Source organism: Aphelocoma coerulescens, chromosome 13 (genome assembly GCF_041296385.1).
Source record: "Aphelocoma coerulescens isolate FSJ_1873_10779 chromosome 13, UR_Acoe_1.0, whole genome shotgun sequence".
NCBI lineage: Eukaryota > Metazoa > Chordata > Aves > Passeriformes > Corvidae > Aphelocoma > Aphelocoma coerulescens.
In genome coordinates this window covers 14913967-14934006 of record NC_091027.1, presented here as the reverse complement: position 1 = coordinate 14934006, position 20040 = coordinate 14913967, and the positions used below count along the sequence as shown (strand labels likewise).

The 20040-nt window shown below is 43.9% G+C and overlaps 1 protein-coding gene across 4 annotated transcripts in view; it reads right to left on the bottom strand.

Moving 5' to 3' along the window:
- Positions 1-20040, bottom strand: part of WWC1 (WW and C2 domain containing 1) — a 66922-nt gene that overhangs the window by 1371 nt on the left and 45511 nt on the right. For all 4 annotated transcript variants that reach the window (XM_069028623.1, XM_069028625.1, XM_069028624.1 and 1 more), the window contains exons 9-21: positions 18900-19142; positions 17366-17455; positions 14533-15071; positions 10318-10426; positions 8502-8582; positions 7506-7592; positions 6578-6770; positions 5653-5805; positions 5020-5120; positions 4116-4263; positions 3279-3443; positions 1760-1852; positions 692-922 (exon numbers count right to left, since the gene is read on the bottom strand). In XM_069028623.1, coding sequence (XP_068884724.1) covers positions 692-922; positions 1760-1852; positions 3279-3443; positions 4116-4263; positions 5020-5120; positions 5653-5805; positions 6578-6770; positions 7506-7592; positions 8502-8582; positions 10318-10426; positions 14533-15071; positions 17366-17455; positions 18900-19142 — 2233 coding nt within the window. The remainder of the gene's footprint in view (positions 1-691; positions 923-1759; positions 1853-3278; positions 3444-4115; positions 4264-5019; positions 5121-5652; positions 5806-6577; positions 6771-7505; positions 7593-8501; positions 8583-10317; positions 10427-14532; positions 15072-17365; positions 17456-18899; positions 19143-20040) is intronic.

Here is a 20040-nt window from a genome sequence, read left to right as displayed (position 1 = left end):
AATGGAGAAGCATCGTTTGTGTTTCCAGGAGGAATTATCTTACCCTAACTGATCTCCAAACACAGCAGTATTTCAGCTGCAGGTCTGAAGGGTTTGGAAACTGTTGACCCTGGAAGTCACAAGCCACAGAAGCTGAACTGAAGCTTGTCAACTAACCATTCTAATGGAGAGAGCTTTTTGTAAGGTCTCCTTCCAGCCCATGGTAAGAACAATGGCTTCTGTCAGTACTCTTTATATCTCCTTGATATATCTTTCAAGGCAGAAGAACAGCACACACAAGAACACAGCACCCCAAAGAGCACCTCACACCAGTTCCCTCCTCGGTCTGTGCCTGGTGCCAGCAGAGGTGCCTGACAAATCCCAGAAGCCGAGAAGGAGCCCTGTACATGGGGGAGGGTGTGATGTAGAGTAAGGTAAGTGCCAACCAGCACACACCACACCTCCTGCAGACTGAGGGGACACACTTGGCGGAACAGATGGCATTTGTGACATCTTGTATTTGCACCTCTGCTAGGGTAGCAAATCCCTGTGCTGGTGAATGCAAGGGCTCAGGACTAACAGCTTGATGGAGCCATGGCAGACAAGAGTGACTAACAGTGCTGAGGTTTCATTTACTGTCTGAAGTCCCCCATTTCCAAAATCCCATTCACTCCAACAAGTGGAATGAAACCCCAAGGCAGGTATTACTTACTCGTTTCTCCACAAGCCTCAGCAGCAGTCGAAACCTCTCATCGTCCTTCACCCACTGCGGCAACTCTTTTTCACCCTGACTTTGAGCTTGTTCAAGCTGTTCCTTCAGTTCCCTCAGCACTGAGATCTCCTGAACCAGCTGGTCGTGCCAGGTTTTTGAAGCCTGCAGGTCCAGCTCCAGGTCCAGGGAGGTGCGGATCAGGCGCTCTGTGCCGAAGGACTTGACTGAAGGCTGGAAAAGAAGGGGTGTATGAACACACTGAGGAGAACTTCCCAACCACTCCACCCAGACAGTGCCAACACATCATGAGACCCATCCTTCCAAAGCTTCTCTTCACACAAACCATCTCTATTGATCCTGCTTTCAAGTCTGTCTCGAGACAGATACCACGAACTCAAGGAAGTCTTACAGCTAAGTGTTTTGATTTCTGTGCTTCCACCCAAGTTCTTCCTTGGCAGCTTCTCCAAATCAAACAAGTCTTGCTTGCACACCTTCCTCCTAAGTTTAGTGTCTCATCTTCAGATGAATTCACAGTGCTGAAGAAACACCTGTGATTGCTTTTTCCAGTAACATATTGCCTTCTGCTAGTTTTAAACACAAGCTGTCCCAAGAAAACTATCTCCTTAGGAGTTCAGTGTCGGTATCCTGGGGGAATTTTAGTGACTGCCATCACAATGGGCACAGGGGTTTATTGTGTGCCATGGCATCACTACAACGGGGTCACCTGAGCATCTGAGACACTGTTCTCCTCATCTTCTTTTCCATCTCAAATTTATTATAAATACTTAAGAATCTCACAACAATAAACACAGTAAAACTGTTCGTGCTACTTCTCTGACAAGATGGAAATACCAGGAACCAACTTCCTCAATTAATTGTTTTAAATGAGTTCCAACTTAAACGTTCCTGTCATAATCTGGTATTTCAAAGAATCCTTGAGAGACTTCTCGCACACAAAGAAAAGGTTGTGAACGAAAGCACGTGGCAACTGATTTATGTTTGCAAACTTTTCCTTTAAAACAGTTTTCTGTGTCTGTGTTAGAGGAAAAGAAGTGGTGATGTTGTTACCCGTTTCACTCTGACACTTCGTCTCTCCATCGCATTCCGAACGAAAGGGGGCTTTTTGGATAGTGTGGAACTGTCACTATCACTGCGATTCAGCTGAAAAGCAAGGTGAAAACCACAAATTTGTCATGAAAGCAATACAAGCAGTGCACACACACACACAATGAGCCAGAGCAGAGGTTGTTGTAAGCAGAACTACGAAGTTTTGTGAAAGGCAGACAGCTGTCACCCCAGTCTGAGCACAGAACATGCACTCGGCACAGCCAGATCCTGCCACAAGCCTTGAACTCTGTCCCTTTTTGGGAATAGGCTGTGAGCAAAGAGAGACACCAAGTTAGGCTATGATATGGGACTCAACCCCACTGCTCTTCTCCTGTGCAAGTAACTAGGCTGGGCAAAACAGCCCAGAAAAATAAGCTGTAAGTAGCAATAATAATACTACTACTAATAATCATCATCATCATCATCTTATTACTCTTTCCTAGCATATGTAAAACATGGGACTATTTTATTGGAGATTTCTGTTTTCTCTAATCTGCATTTTTCTATAACCTGTACTTTAATCTAGTGATGGAAGAGGCAGGTTTAACTGAAAGCTCTAGCCCTGGGTTTATCAGCTGAAGAGCTGCCATGTTACACACAGCCTGCCTTGTTTTGTGGTTGTCTGTAGACCCTTACAAAGAGCTCAGCTCAAGCAGGGTTTAATTCCCTTCACATGTCCCTTCTCAAAGCTGGGGCAGGAGGGGAACAGGCACTGGGATCTGTGTGTACTGGGACATGGCACCTGTACCACTCAAGGCCACTGCTGCAGAGTGAGTAGGGTTTGTTTCTCTGGGAGCACCTGCCTCTGAACCAGGGAGAACCTACACAGCAAATCTGGCTCAGCTGTAGTAAGAGTTTGCCCACTTGGGACAGGTCATGCGTGGTAAAAGACAGTGCTTGCTTGTTTGCCAATTCCACTTAAAAGATGAGATATTTATAGTTTATTCTGACCCTCAATTCAGGACATAATTGTGAACAAACATTTCAAAGCAGGGGAAGTGACATCTGACTCAACACATGGCCTGTTCAGTTACCTTCAGACAAAGCACCCTGGTGACTTTCAGGTTTCCACAGTTTTTTTTCTGCTATTATCAAGTACTTACCTTTCCATTTCTATCAAGGTTTTATGTTCACCTCATCTAAAGTCAGGTGGACAGAGCTAACTGAGTTAGCACAGAACACTTCAAGCAGCAGGAACTGTTTAATATGCAGTGTATTCATCACTGTCTTACAGCAGCCCTTCCAGGTCAGTTTGGGCATCTCAACAAGCTGCATGTACCACAAATATACATGCACATACAGATCTGATAAATTTGTGCTTAATACTGTTAAGTTCTAAGGGAAGATACTGTCCAGGAGGTGAGGACAGAGCAAATTCTGAAGTCACAGGTGGAGAGAAGAAAACACTGTTTGGTTTCTGTGAGAAATTCAGACTGAGTGAAAACAAGCACTTACAAGCTCAGGGTTTCATTTTCCTTACCCGACACACGTACTGACTCTGCGGTCCTGGGGAAAATGTTTTAGAGCGGATGATGGTGCTACCCCTGACAAACTGAGTTTGGGGTGGATTTGCTGCTCTTTTGTCTTTTGGACGAACTACAGTCGAGGACTGTGCAAGGCTCTCTGTGTTGGTCTCCTTATCCACCTGAAAGACACACAGTGCAGTCAATGCCAGCTTTCCATGTGCCCAGGACACACCCCCAGGGCTGTCTAACACGTGTCTAACCTGTGCCACGTGTGCACTTGTTACATTCAAACCCAGACACTGTTTAGCCCTTCTTGTGCAGGGTGTCCTGACACATCGCTCCAGGAGCTCTGCTGCATTAAGTGGATTGCTCCCTAAGGGCTCTGCATCCACTGATTGCTGTACAACACAATTGATTCCAATGGGCATTGCCTGTGGATCACACATCACTGTTACCTGGCAATCCCACAGAAAGCAGGTATGATTTTAAAGACCATTATCTTACTCGTTGTGCATCTGCAGCAAAGATCCAAATCGATGTACAGAGAGCTGTGTACAACACACCCGTTTGACTACTGCTACATTCAAAATTAAACAAGGCCAAAACCACTGTCACATTAATGAAAAGAGTTTTCATGAGCAGCAAAAAGAAGGCATGAAACAGTGCTGTACTAACTGTGGGACAAAATGGTCACAGAGTTATTTGCAAAGATTTCAGGTAGATAAACATTTAATCATCAATGGTGAACTTTCAAGTAATTGTTGTAGCCTTGCTCAGCTCAGTAACAACCCAGTCAGCTGAGCAATGGGAAGCTTAACACATCTTTCTGTTCCAAAGGCCCTTGACTGTACCTTCACTGCTATCTCTGTGTGCAGCTGGGAATTCAGACTTTCTTCTGTTTCCCACAGCAATTTTCCAGCACAGAATTCTTCCTCCTCCTCTGCTTCATTTTCACTGATCTCATCCTGTTCTTCCAGGTCAGGAACCTCTTCATCTTGCCTGAAAGGAACAGCTTTGTTATTGAACTGGCCTGTTGTGCACAATACTGTGGTGCTGGAGCAGGAGGTACCTCCTGTAAGCTGCTGGACAGAAACACGTCCCCAAGGCAGCCAGGTGTACCTGGCAGGCCCTGCAGCCACTAAGATTACACAAACAACAGGCTTAGAAAGGAGAGAAGCTGCACCAGAAAACCACATTACTGCCAAAAACTTCATCCTGATCTGGCTTCAAAAGAAGCACGATGAGGGTTCATCCACGTGGTCTGAGCTTAAGGCAAGAGCATCTTGAGGGGAGCTCTCAGGATGCCATTAATCTTAGTGATACTGGACAAAACTGAAGCATTGTTTTAACACCCTTTTCAGCTCCTTTGAACTCACAGCAGGCCTCTCCATCAATCCCATTGGTCAGGCTTGCTTTCTGTTTCAAATGTTGGACTTCTTTAAGGAAATCTGAATCTGAACCATTTAAAGAACAGCCACAGTAAAATTCAAGCAAAGCCTTGCACCACAGAGCGGAGTTTTCAGGACATCCATAGAAGACTGTACAAATAATAAAATTAGCATGGTGCTACTGACAATTTTCAACATTTATCAGCTTTGTTCTCATTTTCTAAGCACAACCTCCAGAACAGAAGAAACAGGATTTTTCACCAAAACAGAGAAAGAAGCAGCCTCCCACAGCTCAGTATCATCTGCTCCTTCCTCAGCACACAAATGCTCTGATTACTCCACAACAAGATGGTGGGATGCAACCTACCAGCTCTCTCCACTAGTTAAAGTGCTTCTGCTTTCCTCCAGTTTCTTCTCCACAGCTTCCAGTTCAACAGCTGTCTGCTCTAAGAGTGCTGAGACAGAGTCCTGAGGAAATCAAGAGGCTTCTTGTGAAGAAATGACTCTGACAGACTGCAGTGCCCAGCCTCTGTGGTGAGAACAGCCCCAGAGCAGCCCCCAGCCCTGCTGCACACACAGAGCTCAGTGCAGCCCCATGAGCACAGCTGGCCCAGCTCCCCCAGCGTGTGCAGGTGTGCAGCTCCAGGCTGAGCCCCTTCTGTGCCCTGCATCTGCAAACTCTACCTTGACTTGCCCAGCAAGTTCATGGCAGCAGTGGGAACTGCCTGGTGGGCAGAAAAGGCTGGAGCTCACACATCACTTAACCACACCACATACCACATCCTCAGCTTCCTGAGCAGCAGATTTCAGTAAGTACTTAGCCCAGGACAAGGGCACATCTGGAATCAACATGTTAATTATTTTGCTGCACTTAACGACGTGTTCAAGCAGTAAATATAAACACACCAGCCTTCACTACTCCTCTATTCTAACAGCCACACAAACCCTCTTGCTAGTCCTGTTTAGAAGAGATTTGTTCAGTTTAAGCAGTTGTTCTTACTGTTTTTTCAGTGCAGGGTACTTCAGAGTGGCTGTTTCCTTGTTTACTTTTCCTGTTTTGCTTCTGCTGATATTTATAACTAAGGAGGTTATACCAACGGGTTGATTTCTCTCCGGATCTACATATTTCAGCAAGGCTAATTTGTGCTCCACCCTGTTGAGAGCAAAAACACAGTTTTAGTGTAATACTAAAATGAACAACTACCACAGCAGTCATAAGAAATCAGAGTGAAAATCCAAGACTGTTTGATTTTGGCAAATTTGACAAAAAGAAAAATTGCCTGTTTATCCCATTTCAACACCACTAGTAATGCTTTATGTTAATTATTTTTAGCATTGCCAAGGGCTTCCAATCTAAGTAGCAAGTGTTCCACTACAGCTCCAGTGTACAAGAATCCAGAAGTATGAACAGTGCTACTGCAGCAGGGAGAAATTACAGCCAGAGCTTCAAAGAAAAAGAGAAAGGAACAGGAGAGGATGACTCCCTTTCAAGAAATTTGCAAGGCTGACAAAAATCACTGCCCAAACCCAGATGTTTTAGTTTTGTATATCCCATTTCTCTTCATCTGCTTTGTCATTTTTTAATGCATTACATTTAGTACACAACCAGACCAAAGGAATTGGTTCTCAATTACAATACCAAAAATGTTTCCAAAAGGAAAAAAACTAGTTAGAGTTTGACATCAAATCATGAAGGAGAAATAGCTGTGGTCTGACAAGGTAGCTCTGTTACAAAACATTTATCTCATAATTGTTTTTCCTGATGAAAATTGTCATTGCAAAGAATGCTGTGGGGGAGAGACCACATGGCTGAAGATTATCAGGAAGGCTTTCACAGAAATTGCTGTACCTCAAGAGTGTAACATCGTGTTTAATCAAAAAGAGGAAACAAACAGAAAGTTATTAAAACAGAGCTGGATACTCACCAAACATTCTTCAAGGTGAGACTTATCTACAGTGCAAACATCGACTCTTAAAGTCTTCTGGCGTAAAGCCGGGTAGGAGATGGAGACCCAAAATACTTCATTGTACACAAGATTGTCTGAAGCTTCCACCGGCCTCGTGCGGAACAGGCAGCTCGTGCTCTCCGAGCAGGGCAGGACAGCCACACGAATGTTCCTGTGGGAACAGCACTGCGCTCAGGACTGCCCTACAGGGGTGCAGCTCCCCCCACAAATCCCTCAGTGAAAGTCATCCTAAGCCCTGTGGACACTGCTGTCCTTTCCTATTCTTTGGAGTAGCAGTCAACTGAGAAAAAAGGAACATCTCGTCACAGCATCAGAGATGTGAAGTGGCACGAGTTGCCACAGACATCATCCTTCTGAATCTTGTAATCAGACATCATGGGATCCTGTTTTACATGGTTGTTTACATCTGTGCAACCTGTCACACTGCCCATACCCTTCTGTAGGTAGGAACAGCAAACATGAATCAAATTTTTGGCAGCTTATTCAGCACACAGCTGAATTTAAAGACCTTGTGCTTGGAATGAGTCTAGCAGTAGCTGCACATTTTGTCACCCCTGTGCAGGTGTCCAAGGAGTTCTGCAGCAGGACAAACTCCCCCTCCACTTGATGCAGGTGCTCGGGGCACTGCTATAATTAAGAGCCTCACCAGCCAGTGCTAATTCCAGGCAAGTCTTTTCTGATCAAATACAGACTTTTGAGGAAGAAACTGCACCTCACTTCAGTTTACAAGTTTGTTAGTTTATAAGTGTCACCACAGAAAGTACAGAAACATTTCAGGAAGGGTAGATTTTTAAGAGTGTGAAAAATCATAAGCCAATCTCACTTTCATTCTCACTGGGATCCAACACTAATACATATATCAAGTATGTTTATTTCACCCACTTACACTTTTTGATCTTGTTGTAACAGCAGTGCTGGAACATTACTCAGCTGGATGACCAGTATTGCAAATTGTTTATTTTTGTCATCATATCTGAATTGGAAAGACAAAGAAAAGCATTACTATTAGAGAAGTCTGCCTTGGACTCTGTGGATGAGTATTTCACTTGTTTCATTAACACAAACGATACTAAAAATTTACAAACAAGAAAACACCATAATGGGACCATGACTTGCTCATAGTTTAAAAGAAAACCAGTCTTACATTACATGAAGTTTTGCTACCAGAACACCCAGAATATGGAACAGTCCAGAGCATCCAGACCTTAAGAATTCAGATACAGTGGACTGTAGGTTTGACCTAACATACACTGCTTTTCCTGGGTTCTAGTTAAATTGCTACAGTGTAGCTACAATTTTTTGAGAGACCTTAATGGCTGCAATATAGAAAAGTTACAAGTAAAAATACTTGCAGTACAACAGTGAGGATGCTATGAGCAACCCTTTACTTTGAATGGCCATGACAAACGAGTTTTGTAGGACTTCGTTTTCTCAAATCCCACATAACTTCCAAAAAGTCATTTAAGGAGGATGCCTCTGTGGCTGCCTTCCTACACCTGACCCACTACTGTGGGATCCACGTGAGGTCAGGGATTGTGACTGCCACTTATTCTCAGCAGTTTTCCCCACCCAAGCTGCATCCTTAAGGATTCTGCAATCCAGACAAAGGCTTTCTCTGGCCCAGCACTGCCAGTGCTCCCATTGCTGGTTAGCACCCTCACACCACAGTATCACCAGTTGATTTCCACTGACATGAAAGAGGGCAACTGGGCCAAGAACCTCCTGGAGTCAAGTGTAACTCTTAATTACACTAAAAAAGGGCATTAGTTAATTAATACTAACAGGACAGGATAAGAAAACAGCACAGAAAGCACTATCTTTTAAATACCAGATATCATTCTTTCTATTGGAAGGCAAATCCAGTAAAATATGTTGCACATACCTCATTGCAATTTGCACTTTGGCTGTTCCAACTGCTTCTGTATCATCACTGTCAAACACCATCACTTCTGACACACATGGTCTGAAAGGAATCAATGACAATTAAGGATTTGATTTGCCTCTTATTGAAGTGTTTGCATTTAGGTGATACAAGATCTTTTCCCTTCCATTCAGGTGTTGTGTACATAGCTTTTGTAAAATTAGCAGCTAAAAGAAAGCCCATTTGAGAAATAAGTGCAATCAGCCTTAGAGGTATGTATTACAGTGCTTATCAGCAGAAAGTCATATGTCTTCCCTCTTCACTGCCAAAAAAAAAAAAAAGAAAAGCTACACAAAAGCCTGCAAAAATAAGGCAGTGGGGGATTTTTAAAGGGTTCCCTTGACTGGTTTTCAGTAAAAACGGCTGACTGCCCAGCAAGAGAAATAAGACTTAACAACTGCAATCCTGTCCTGCATCATGACAGCAAAAATTCTCAACTTTTATTAGATTTAAGTAATTCCTTTGTTTCTTTAAGAAATCAAACTTTCTTAAGCACATTCAAAGTGACAGAGTACACTGACTGGCCTTGCTAGAAACAGCTATTCTGCATCATTTCCCTCCCAATGTATTCCTCCTCCCAAGTTTTATGCACTCAAAGTCCCCAAAACTACATTCATGGTCTAATTGACTCAAGAGGCTATGCTGTAGCACATGAAAACAGGATTAGCATTCTTCTCTTCTAAGTGTTTTCCATATTACTGCTTAGCACTCTCTTGCATTTCATTACATCTCAGCTGCAGAGGGTGGCTCATCCCACTCTCACCACTTGGACAGGCACCACAACGGCACTGTGGGCACCACAGGGGTTGGTAAGCTGATAACCCAAGCAACACTAACATCAGACCTGTGAGTGTGCATGGGATGCCTTCTGTGAGTGTCCCACTCCCCTCTCCACAGAGCTCGCTACCCCGCTGAGGGGACACAGGGGCCCTGGGACACCCAGCTGTCTGACTGCTTGAGCCCAGCAGCTCTAACTTACAGAAGCATTGCACTCCCTTGTCAAAGTGAATTGTGCTGTAAACATAAAAATTACCCATTTACCTAGAGAATTAATAAAGGTAACTAATGAGTGGGAGGAATCAGAGATGAGCCGTTTGTCACCTCTACAGTTGTGTTTTGCAACTGACAACCCTACAATTCACCTCAACGTTAATAAAAACAGTAGAACCCATTTAGTGGCAGCCAAACCAGGTGCCAATAAGATCAGTACCTTCCACTGAACTTTTTGACAAAGCCCCCACAGACAATCCAGAAAGCCAGCAAGAGCAGTGACTCCCAGCAGTGCCCTTAGTGGGAGAAGTCCTGCGGGCATCACATCCTGCTCTTGCTCCAAGCACTTGGGAACTGCATCACATAGCACGTGCACATCCATCAGGCAGTTCAAGGTGCTTCTGCTCTCTTCCTTAAACATCCCAAAGTCCTCTCATGCTGACTGAGGGCTGTCACTGACTGAGAGGAGGGCAGCTTTACACCTGCCAGATGGCTCCGCTCCCCCACCAAGGCAGCAGCCACAGCTTACCAGCACCTTCACAAACAGGCCAGCTGTTCAAACAGCTCTCTGTGAGCTTGCTCCCAGCTACTTCTATTATGGGAAGCATCGGTCATTTTGATAATCAAATTCAACCTGCTCATAGTTTTTTCAGAAGTATTAAGAAACCTGAGATTGAGAACTTTAGCCACTGAATTACAAAAAAAGGTCATAACCAGCAGTATTCCAGCTGACTTTTGTGCAAAGCTGAGTCATTGGTTTCATCCTGGAGAGAGATCTGATGCCTACCTTTGTACAGACGCCTCGTACACCCCACTATCTCCAGCAACAGATTCATCAGACACTGCAGCTGACACACCCGCCACCTTCAGTGCTGTCCCTCCAGCTGTATTTAGACCTATCAGAAAAGCACAGAGGAAAACCAAAAGCAGGTGTTAATGAAAACAAAATGTCTGGATAAGCAGAAGCTTTTCTTCTTATCCTCCCCTTGAATTGCATTTTTTTTCCCACTCAGGTATTGTTAAGCAACTGCACATTTCTGAAGATAGAGAGGACCCAGGTAGGGCAGGCTGAGCTCAAAGGTGGCCATGAAGTGAGGGAATATGCCCAACTGCCCTGGAGAACAAGAAGTCCTGGGAAAACGGGAGGAACAGTCTGTGTGGTGGAGGTGAGAGAGGGTTTCATTGCACATTCAATGCCCATTTAATCCCTGGGACCTGCAGCAGTGTGAAGGCTGAGGACACACGGATTGTGCTGAGTGTGTTACAGCTGCCTGCCCAACACCTCCCTGGGCACAGGCAGGCAATGCCAGGAAAGGCTTCCACACCCCTGGAAAGGCAGGGAGGCACCCATGACATGATGGGCAACATTCAGAAGCAGCAGGACTTCGAAACTCTAGCAAACTTTTAAATAGGAGCCAATAAACCAGCTCTGACTGCAAGGCACCCTTAGGCAGGTAGCAGTTGTTCTGCTCCCAGCCACCCAGAGAGCAGTGGCAGGGCAAGCACTGCTGACCAAGCTCTGGCCAGGTATGGATCATGTAGAGCTGCATATCCCACCTGGAGAGCTTATACCAAGTTTAGCTTCAGGAGTGGAATAGCAAAAAAACCACCACTGGCCTACCCCTAAACCCAAAAGGTTTGTGTACACAGGACAAAAGGTAGGTCCAGAAGGACCTGGTTAACTAGCTGAACATGGAGAGAAGAAGAGGTTATAGGATTTAAAAGAGCAGTCATATGCAGGAATACAGGGAAAAGGAGACAGGGAAGAGAAACCAAAGAAGGTAAAGCAAGGAATTTGGCACAGAGGTGTTCTCTCACATAAATTTCTTGTGCTACAAAACAGGGAAAGATTCTCCCTGGAAACCTGCAAATTCTGCCATCTTTCCACTTGAGCATTTCAGTAGAGAGGAGCTACAGCCAAGAATCTGGAGAACTCCATCTAACTCCATCTGCCAACGTGGCTAACGAATGCTGGGCTGTACCCAGCTCTTGGCTCTCCACCTCTGTCAGGGATGTGGGAGACCTGCTCCAAGAGTGAGGAGGTGCCATGTGTCACCCTGGGAGCAGCTGGAACCCCATAGCAGCACAGCAACACACTCCTCTCCAAGAGGCTTTTGATTTTCAGAAGAGGCCCCTCTTTCCCATAGACTTAGAAAAGCACATGCCCCCCAGCAATACATGATTTCCAGTGTATATTTTCTTTATTACAAAGCAAGTTTGGGCCTTGGTTGGTTTTCTGGGGTTTGAGTTTGTTTTTTTCAGATTTTTTTGGTGTTGTTTTCTTCACAGTCTCACAAAGCCACTTATAGAATTAAAACCAGCTTTGAATAAACTGGTGGAAAAGTGTGCAAGGGTTATGGAATACCATAAGGACTTGTGAGGACATAAGAACTTGCAAGCCAACAGTAGAGGGTGCTACAGGTAACCCTCATCCTTTGAGACACCTGGGCCATTTGGGACCCTTTATCCACCGATTTTTTGACACTACCACCAAATGGCATTTCTCATCTTGGTACTCCCATGGAACCACTGGACAGAAATAGAATGTCCAGACCTTTTCTCCATAGGCCAACCCACATGAACAGAAGTTAGCACCTGTAACACAATGTAACAGTCATTAACTGAAACAAGTGGATCCATTTAACACCAGCATTCCTGGTTTAATCCATCCTCCCTCCTGCCACGTGCCAGGGCCAGGTCCCTGCAGTGCTCTGGATCATAGGCTGTGCTGGAGGTATGTGGGCAGGGTCAAAACTTCTTTCCTTAACACTCCTTCGTACCTCCTAGTCCATGGTTTTAACAGGAAAATAACTTCTTCCCCACTGGCTGGCTTCCTAAATTTCGTTCTTTTGAGTTTTACAAACCAAATGCTGCTCTGGGAATCCCTTTACACGGGACTGGCTCACTGGGAAAGGCACTGCAGGTTGGCCTCCACACACCAAACCTCTTTTTAAAACTCCCTCAGTTCCCAATGCTATATAGGAATTTCAACCCAGAAAGCCTCACTCCTGACCACCTCCCTTGAGCACCTCGGGGCCAAGGGGGTGAGTACAGAAAGTGCACAACAATGAAGTGAGCTCTGTACAGTGGAGTGCTAAAGTGTAAAGCTGAATAAAGATGAATGGTTCCCTGACAACAATTCCAGCCATCCCTTTCCTTACTGGTTTTGCAAAGGACTTGGAAAGTTCAGCCCTTTCATGCAGCTAATTAACACAAAATTTGGACTTCCAGTTTTTAGCCTTAAGTCTCTGAAGAAATATCACGCTAATAAGGAAGTTTATGGAAGAGTTCAGAACTGACTCAACTCTCTTCCATTTTTCCAAGCAGGTGGATAACACTACCTGTGTTTTTTCACTTTTTTTTTCCACTCTCATCAAGAACTTGAAGTTTGCTCTTCTCTTCCTGCCATTTTCCCTTCCATGGGCCTTGAAGAGCCATGTCATGCACTGTCCTCACATGCAGACCATTTAATCAGAGAATGCTGGACTCTGCCAGATTCCAGGTTTTGCTATTAGTTTCCCCTGAATTGCTCAGGTATTCTTCAGGTCTTGAAGGTGGCAGAGGTTCTGCTCTAACAGAAAGCAGCAGCAAAGCCCTCAGATACATTGTTCAGCTGTGCTTACAGGACATGTGAGCGTGCTTTGCCCAGGACTGACCACCCCAGAGCCAGCCCCTGCATTTCGGGTGTTACACTGAACCCCCCACTCCCAAAATGCCTGAGGAGTAAAATCTTATCTCGTTATTGCCCTGAAATAAACTACTTATGGTGATTATTTTGTCTGCTGACTGGCTAACAGCAGTAATCACTTAATCTGCTTAACACCTGAGCTTTCACTTTAACAGCCTTGGCAAATCTTGAAGAGCTAAAAAGGTTAAAACTAATCAGCGCCTAGTTCTAATACGAATAATTAGTGTTTCCTACTCAAATGCATAATACCTCTTGCTTGTAGGAAAATGGCAGCTCAAAGGGGAAGATTTGCACTTGTGTTTTTCACTGTGTTTTAAATAGTGTCAGCATTCTTAATGCAGAAGGTGGTGATAACATGGTACTAGCTCCCTTTATTCACACAGGCTGTTCAATAATCCTATGAAAAACAGAAACAAACTGTACTGCTGGTTCACAGGGCTATAGCTTGCAAGTTTATATTGCCTTTAAAGCTCTTCCTCACTGCAGCTACAAATCCAGTCCTTTCACTCATTGGATTTAACCCAACTTCAGTCACAAGGGCTTCAGACAGGCCCTAGCACTGTGTCCTGGCTGTGCCAACTGCTTTCCATCCACTTCAGACCATCCATTCCAAAAAAGGATGAACCCTTCCCACCCAACCAACAAGCCATATGCATATATGAGAACATCCACTGTCTCTAAATGTCTTGTTTTATCATGCTCACAATCTAAACACGTTTTTGTTGCTAAGAGACCAAAACAGCAGAATTCGAGCACAGCCTTGACATGTCTGCTCAGCTGAAATTAATAAATTCATTGCCACTGATTACTGGGAACCAGAGCAGGATCTTATGCATACCGAGGTGGTGGGGAAGGATTATTATTACTATAATTTGTTAACTATTAAGCTAAATGGCTTTTCCAGCCCTCCTCAAAAGCTTGGTCAAAAACTTTCCATCAGTATGGCACTCTGTGTCTCCCAGACCCAAAACAACAGAAGACATTCTGAATAATTAAGTGCCAAATCAAACCAGGAATCCCACCACCACCATTTATATTTGCACACGAAATCCCTGTGATTTGTGTACACATGCATCTGTGTACAATAAAAGCACACCTTAATCAGTCTCCTGCAAGACTCATTAGATCAGTATTTTTCACGTACAAATTAAAATACCAACCCTCCCTCCCGAACAAGACAGAACACAGAGTTGAAAACATTTTTCAACATAAAGATAACAAGATGACAGCTTTTGAAACATGTGCTTCTCAATGCTTTATGAACAACATTAAATATAAATGCATGCAGTGCATGCAGATCTTTTCCTACCATACCTTGACCTAGATGTTTTTCTCCTGCTCGAGGCTCTTCCAGTCTACAGTTGCCACTCCCAGTGTTTAGTGTGAGTTCTGACAGATTTGCACTTATCTCTGCATCATCAAAATCCATATGGCTTGAAAAGGCATCACCAGTTAGGAGTGGGTCTATCACCAGCGGAGAGCAAGGTGGAGATGGAGAAGAGAGGGATGACCTTGGGGACAGTGATGTCATGGATTTGGGAGTACCAGACAAGGACCTCAGAGCCTGCATGCGACTCGTTGTATCTGCTTTTTGAGTTTTTGCTACTTCATTCTCGTGAATAGTGGTGATACAGCCTGATGGCCTAAACCCAGTGGCTCCTTCTAAGAGCAAGTCAAGCTTGTTTTGATATTCCGAGTCCAACTGCTCCAACTGCTCCAGGTGCTCGTAGTAGAGATCAGTGAAACTGGCTGAGGTGGACGAATCCTGGCTGGAGGTGGCAAGAGATCCTCTGCTAGATGCAAGAGAACCAGGGCTGCTGCTCGAGGAGAGGGAAAGCATGCTGGTGGAGAGACTGAAGGAAACAAGTCAGAAAACCATGACACTGTATCTTCTGATTTCTCCTGAAAACACTGCAATGTCATCACATCTCTAAGCCCACAGGGTGTTGCTTTGTTAGCTCAGGCCACACGCATTAGTCCCCAGAGCAATCCAGAACCACAGTCTACACAGCAGAAACAGTGGGTCACTGCTCAATAAAACAGTATCAATCATACACATTTTTCTACTCACCACATCAGACTCGCAATTACGAGTCCTTGTTTAGCCAAAACAGCTCCAATGAACAGTTTCAAACCAATTAAAATTAGTGACATCCCCCTCCTCCCGCACCTCTCTGGAAAGTATCTAAGGCTCCTGTTAATCTCCAAAGCAGATCACAAAAACCAGCAAGGCCCATGCAAGAAGATGAAGTTATTGCAATGAACTGTCTGACCATATGGAAATTTTCTTCCATTTGCCTCAATCCTGGACCTGCAGCCAAAAGGCAGTATCACAGCTGCCTGGAACTGGCCCTCAGAGATCACAACAGCCAGCAGTTCCCAGAAAGCTGGCAGGATTTATCCATGTGGAAGACTGCTACATGGAATCCAGGGCCAACAGAGCAAGGGAAAAAGTTGGGGCTGGGCTGTGCAATCAATGCACATGCCTTATTTATCCCTCGAGTTCTAGGTTCAGAACATAACTGACAACAAAATTAATTTTAAGCAGGTGCTGAATAGAAGTCTGTTCAGATGAGAACAGCACAGTTTTCTGCTCAGGAGACCCAGCAAGTATTCCAGTAGTGACTACAACATGTACCACCTCTAGAAACTCCTTTTAAACAAACACTCCTGCTCTGCATATTGAAGACCTTGGTCATTACTGACCCTCACTTCAGATAGGGATTAGCTATTGAAAAATTTCTGAATATGTATTAAGTGGCTTAAGTTGCCCCACTGAAAAACAGTGAGATATTAATAAGCCTAATAATCCCTTATTTATTATTTATAGGGTAAAAGCTGGATGCTACATTTGTATAATTATGTCCTTGACCTTATGAGAAAAAGGCAAGTATGCTGTATTTAGTATAATTTTGGCAGAAAACATCTTCTGCATTTGTATGACAGATGTGCACTGAACCACATTTGTCCAAAAAAGCTTCTGATAGATGTTTTTGCATATTGGCAGTATACATACATCTGTTGAAGCCTAACGAATTTACAGCTTTTCAGTGTACTTTACTGAGAAAAGGGAGGGGTTTTAAATTAATCTTTTCCATAGCAAAAAACTGGGCTCAACTTCTTTTTGTTCATGCCTTTGAATGCCAGACATTTTGCATTATGGGGTTAATAACAAACACTTATTCTTATGAAGGAGCATGCCAAGAACACTGGGCACATGGTTAGGAAGAAATTAGTTTCACATGCTTCTTGGTCACCTCAAAAGATCCCTAATCAGCTAGGTGAAATGAGAATATGATGCATTTCCACTGCATTAAAAGCCTCACAGATAGCTATTCTCCATGCTGGCTTATTTACATGTCAGTCTTGCACTATGATTTCTTTCCAGTCTTTTCGGTGTCATCTTCATAAAATGAAACAGAATCCAAGTGGAGCAGAAGCTACAAACAGAGTAAATTCAGTACACACTGGTAGGAAAAAACCTCAACCAAGCAAAAACCCCACCAAACTTTCTTGCTGTCATAGAATGATAAAAATACAGTTTTAGCAAAATGATTTGGCCTTACTGCCTGCAGTCATGCATTAGTCTGCAAATAGCAATCCTGTGGTCTTCTGAAACTACAGCCTGAACTAGAAGCCATTCTTTACATGATATGAACCACAATAGATGCAGGGATATCTTTATATATTGTCACATTGCAAGCAACAGCACGCTTGGAATTAGAGAAATACTTATCATTTGTACAGTAACGTGTAGTTGCATTAGTAAGATTCACTCCACTTGCTGTGTGTTAAGCTGTCTTTAACATACTTTATTAATGTAATACTTCAATAATTCAAACTTTAGTGAAAAATTCTCAGCTATCCTATGTCAGCTAAATATTTCTGAAATAGAAGGAACTGAGCAAACTCCTGTTGTGAGACAGAGGCACCACCACGAGGTTGCTCAGCCCATTGAAAAGCACCCATTGAACTGATGTATGACCCTAAGGCTTCTCCTTCCACTGACTACACAGGGGCCTTAGGTCACTGCTGGAACTGAAAAGCCTTTTAGCCCTCTCAGCTGGGAGCTGGAATTGTTAGCAGAGAAAGGCCATGGCACAATGTGCAACAAAAGCACCCATAGCTTCTGGAAAGGGTCACCTACCTCTTCAGCTGGGTGTGCAACATGGCAACCAACCGTGTGGTTTCCTCCAGCTCTCGGACAAGCTGATTTCTTTTGCTGTTCAACTTCAACCTAAGAGAAGATCGAAGAAAGAGATGAGCTAAAGAAGCATTTACAATTTTAAATAAGGAGTAAGGAAAAATCTACTTTTTTGCTGTAAAATCCTACAAAAGTTGATAGGAATACACAGGATAGAATTTGGTCAAGCTGTGTAGGTGTTTACCAACTTCAGAAACTTTTAAAATGCAGAACTCAATCCTGAAAACATTCACAACAGGAGAAAATAATTACAGCTGGTACCATAAAAGTTAATGTCTCTAGGATCAGGCCTCAAAAGAGTTGGGCAGATTTTACTCACTATACACGATTGCAGTCCTATAGTTACTGTGCTAGTAAAAAGTATAAATGTCTTAATTTCCTTTCACTAAAGTCTATGGATGATTAAGGGTTACTTAATTTAGTTATTAGCCATCCCATTACAGCTTTACATTATTGACTTTAGCAACATCTCAGCTTTATTTCCCACCTGAATTGGTTTGAGACAAACACGTGCACTTGGGTGCTCACACCCTAGCTGAACAGGCCTCTGGACACAAAATCCTTCTCCATAAATGTGCTACTTCTTTGGCACTCTAGAATGTCACCATATTCCCACAAATCCCCAGTGAATGTGTTCACCTTATGGCAAGACCAGAAACATTTGTCAAACCACAGATACTTCATGCAGTTAAAAGTCTCACAGCAGAGACATTTACATTTCTTCCAGCATGATAAAACCATGAAAAGCCTGTGTAGAAAACTGGTGTCATCTGGACACTGACCGTGTCGAAGAAATGAAAATACAGAGCCAAAGAGAGAGTGAATGCAGTGTGCCTATCCCATACATGTTCAAGAGACTGCCAAAACATTGCTGAGCCACCCACATTAATACATCCAGACCGTAAAACACCTGTAGGCAATGCCTAATGCAGTATTCATCCTCACTGTACATTCCCGTGAGATATCCCCCTGCAACACAGGTAAAATTAGGGAGGAAAGTTGTCATTTTTTCAGCTAGTTTAGATTCACAGGATATTCCCTGCAAGCCCTACAGCCCTGTCAAATACCAGATCCTACAGGAATCACATACAAGGATGCTCAGAACAAACAGCAAATTTAAAAAATTTAAAATTCCATCTGCTGACATTTACCAAGGCCCAGACTGCACAGCAAGTGTAGAAGCTGCTGTGAGGTGCTGGCTGCATACTGAAATGTTACACTACACTAACACTACACTGGGCTATTTTGAACATTTTTTACATTCCCATAAAGGATCCATTGTAGGAACAGCAACCCTTCCCCACAGGGACAGTAAGACTTGCAGATGGGTTGTTTGGGAGATGCTTTCAGCAGCCCTCTGAGTAGAGTGTCCTGGGAATGCAAGGGCACTGCTGTGGGCAGTCAGCCAGGGGACGTTGGTGCTTGCTCCCAGTTACCTCTTGTCCAAGAAGGCACAGCCCTGTGCCCACTAACCTACCTCTCAGTGAGAGCTTTGCTCTGAGTGTCTCTGGCAGCCTGAAGGTCTTCCTCCAGGCGCCTCCTCTCTGTCTCCAGTCTCTCCACCTCTCCTCGAGTCCATTTTCTGGGGCTAATAAACCGCATTTCTTTTAAGAGCTCCTCCTTCTCATTAATCAGTATCAGACGATCCCGCTCAGAGTCCAGCACGCCAGGCCAGGCCTCGCTGTCAAGCTTAGCCAGTTGGATTTTCAGGTTTGCTATTCTGCAGGAGAAAAAAAAGCAGAGGAGTGCATGATCTCCTGCTCCAGACATGCAAAAGTGTTTCACCACCCACCACATCTTCCACTGCCCTGAGGAAGGATCTCAGCTCAGGGACAACCACCCTCCTGTGCCCCTTACCAAAATGGTGTCAAGTGACAGCACCCCTGGGATGTAGACATGCAGAATGGGATTTTAACTCAGGTGTGTTCACAATGGAAAATGAAGTTTCTACCTAATATGCAGTGTCCATCAGTCAGGGAATAATACAACAAAAAGTCTGGATCTCAGAAGAAGCTATCAGATATATTATAGGTGTTTCATGTGCATTACAGCTATGACCTCAGAGCAGTTTGTGTGGAGGGTATGATGAGGTAATTACCTACTCTTTAATCACTTTCATGGAAAATAACCGTGTACTCCCCATATAAGATTCAGATAAAGATCAGTGGTTAGTCAGAAGCTTGGAAACTCTGTTTCATCTTTACAATGAGGAAGTTAATCATATCTCCATGCTGCTGCTGCTGCAAGAATTCACCTGTTGACAACAGTAAGCATTTTGGACACATTAAGGAGCTACTCTACTTCTGGTGCAACTTGCACTTGAGGATGTGAGTAGTTGGAGAGGCAATGTGATCCTACCAAAATCCAGAGCTGCTTTATTTGCATCAGAATCAAAGCCTATTTTCATTAGAGGTATCACTCCAGATTTCAGTTTAAAGCCCATTATCACCAGTCTTTCAGCACCACACCACCCAGCTCAGGCAGGAAGATAATGACTAAAAGCAACAGCAATACAGATGTAGAATTTAGCAAGAGCTTTGATTGACAGCGGAGGAGAGCACAACTTGTGGCAGGTAAGGAAGCTGCTCACTCCAAATATCTGCCTATTCCCAATTTCC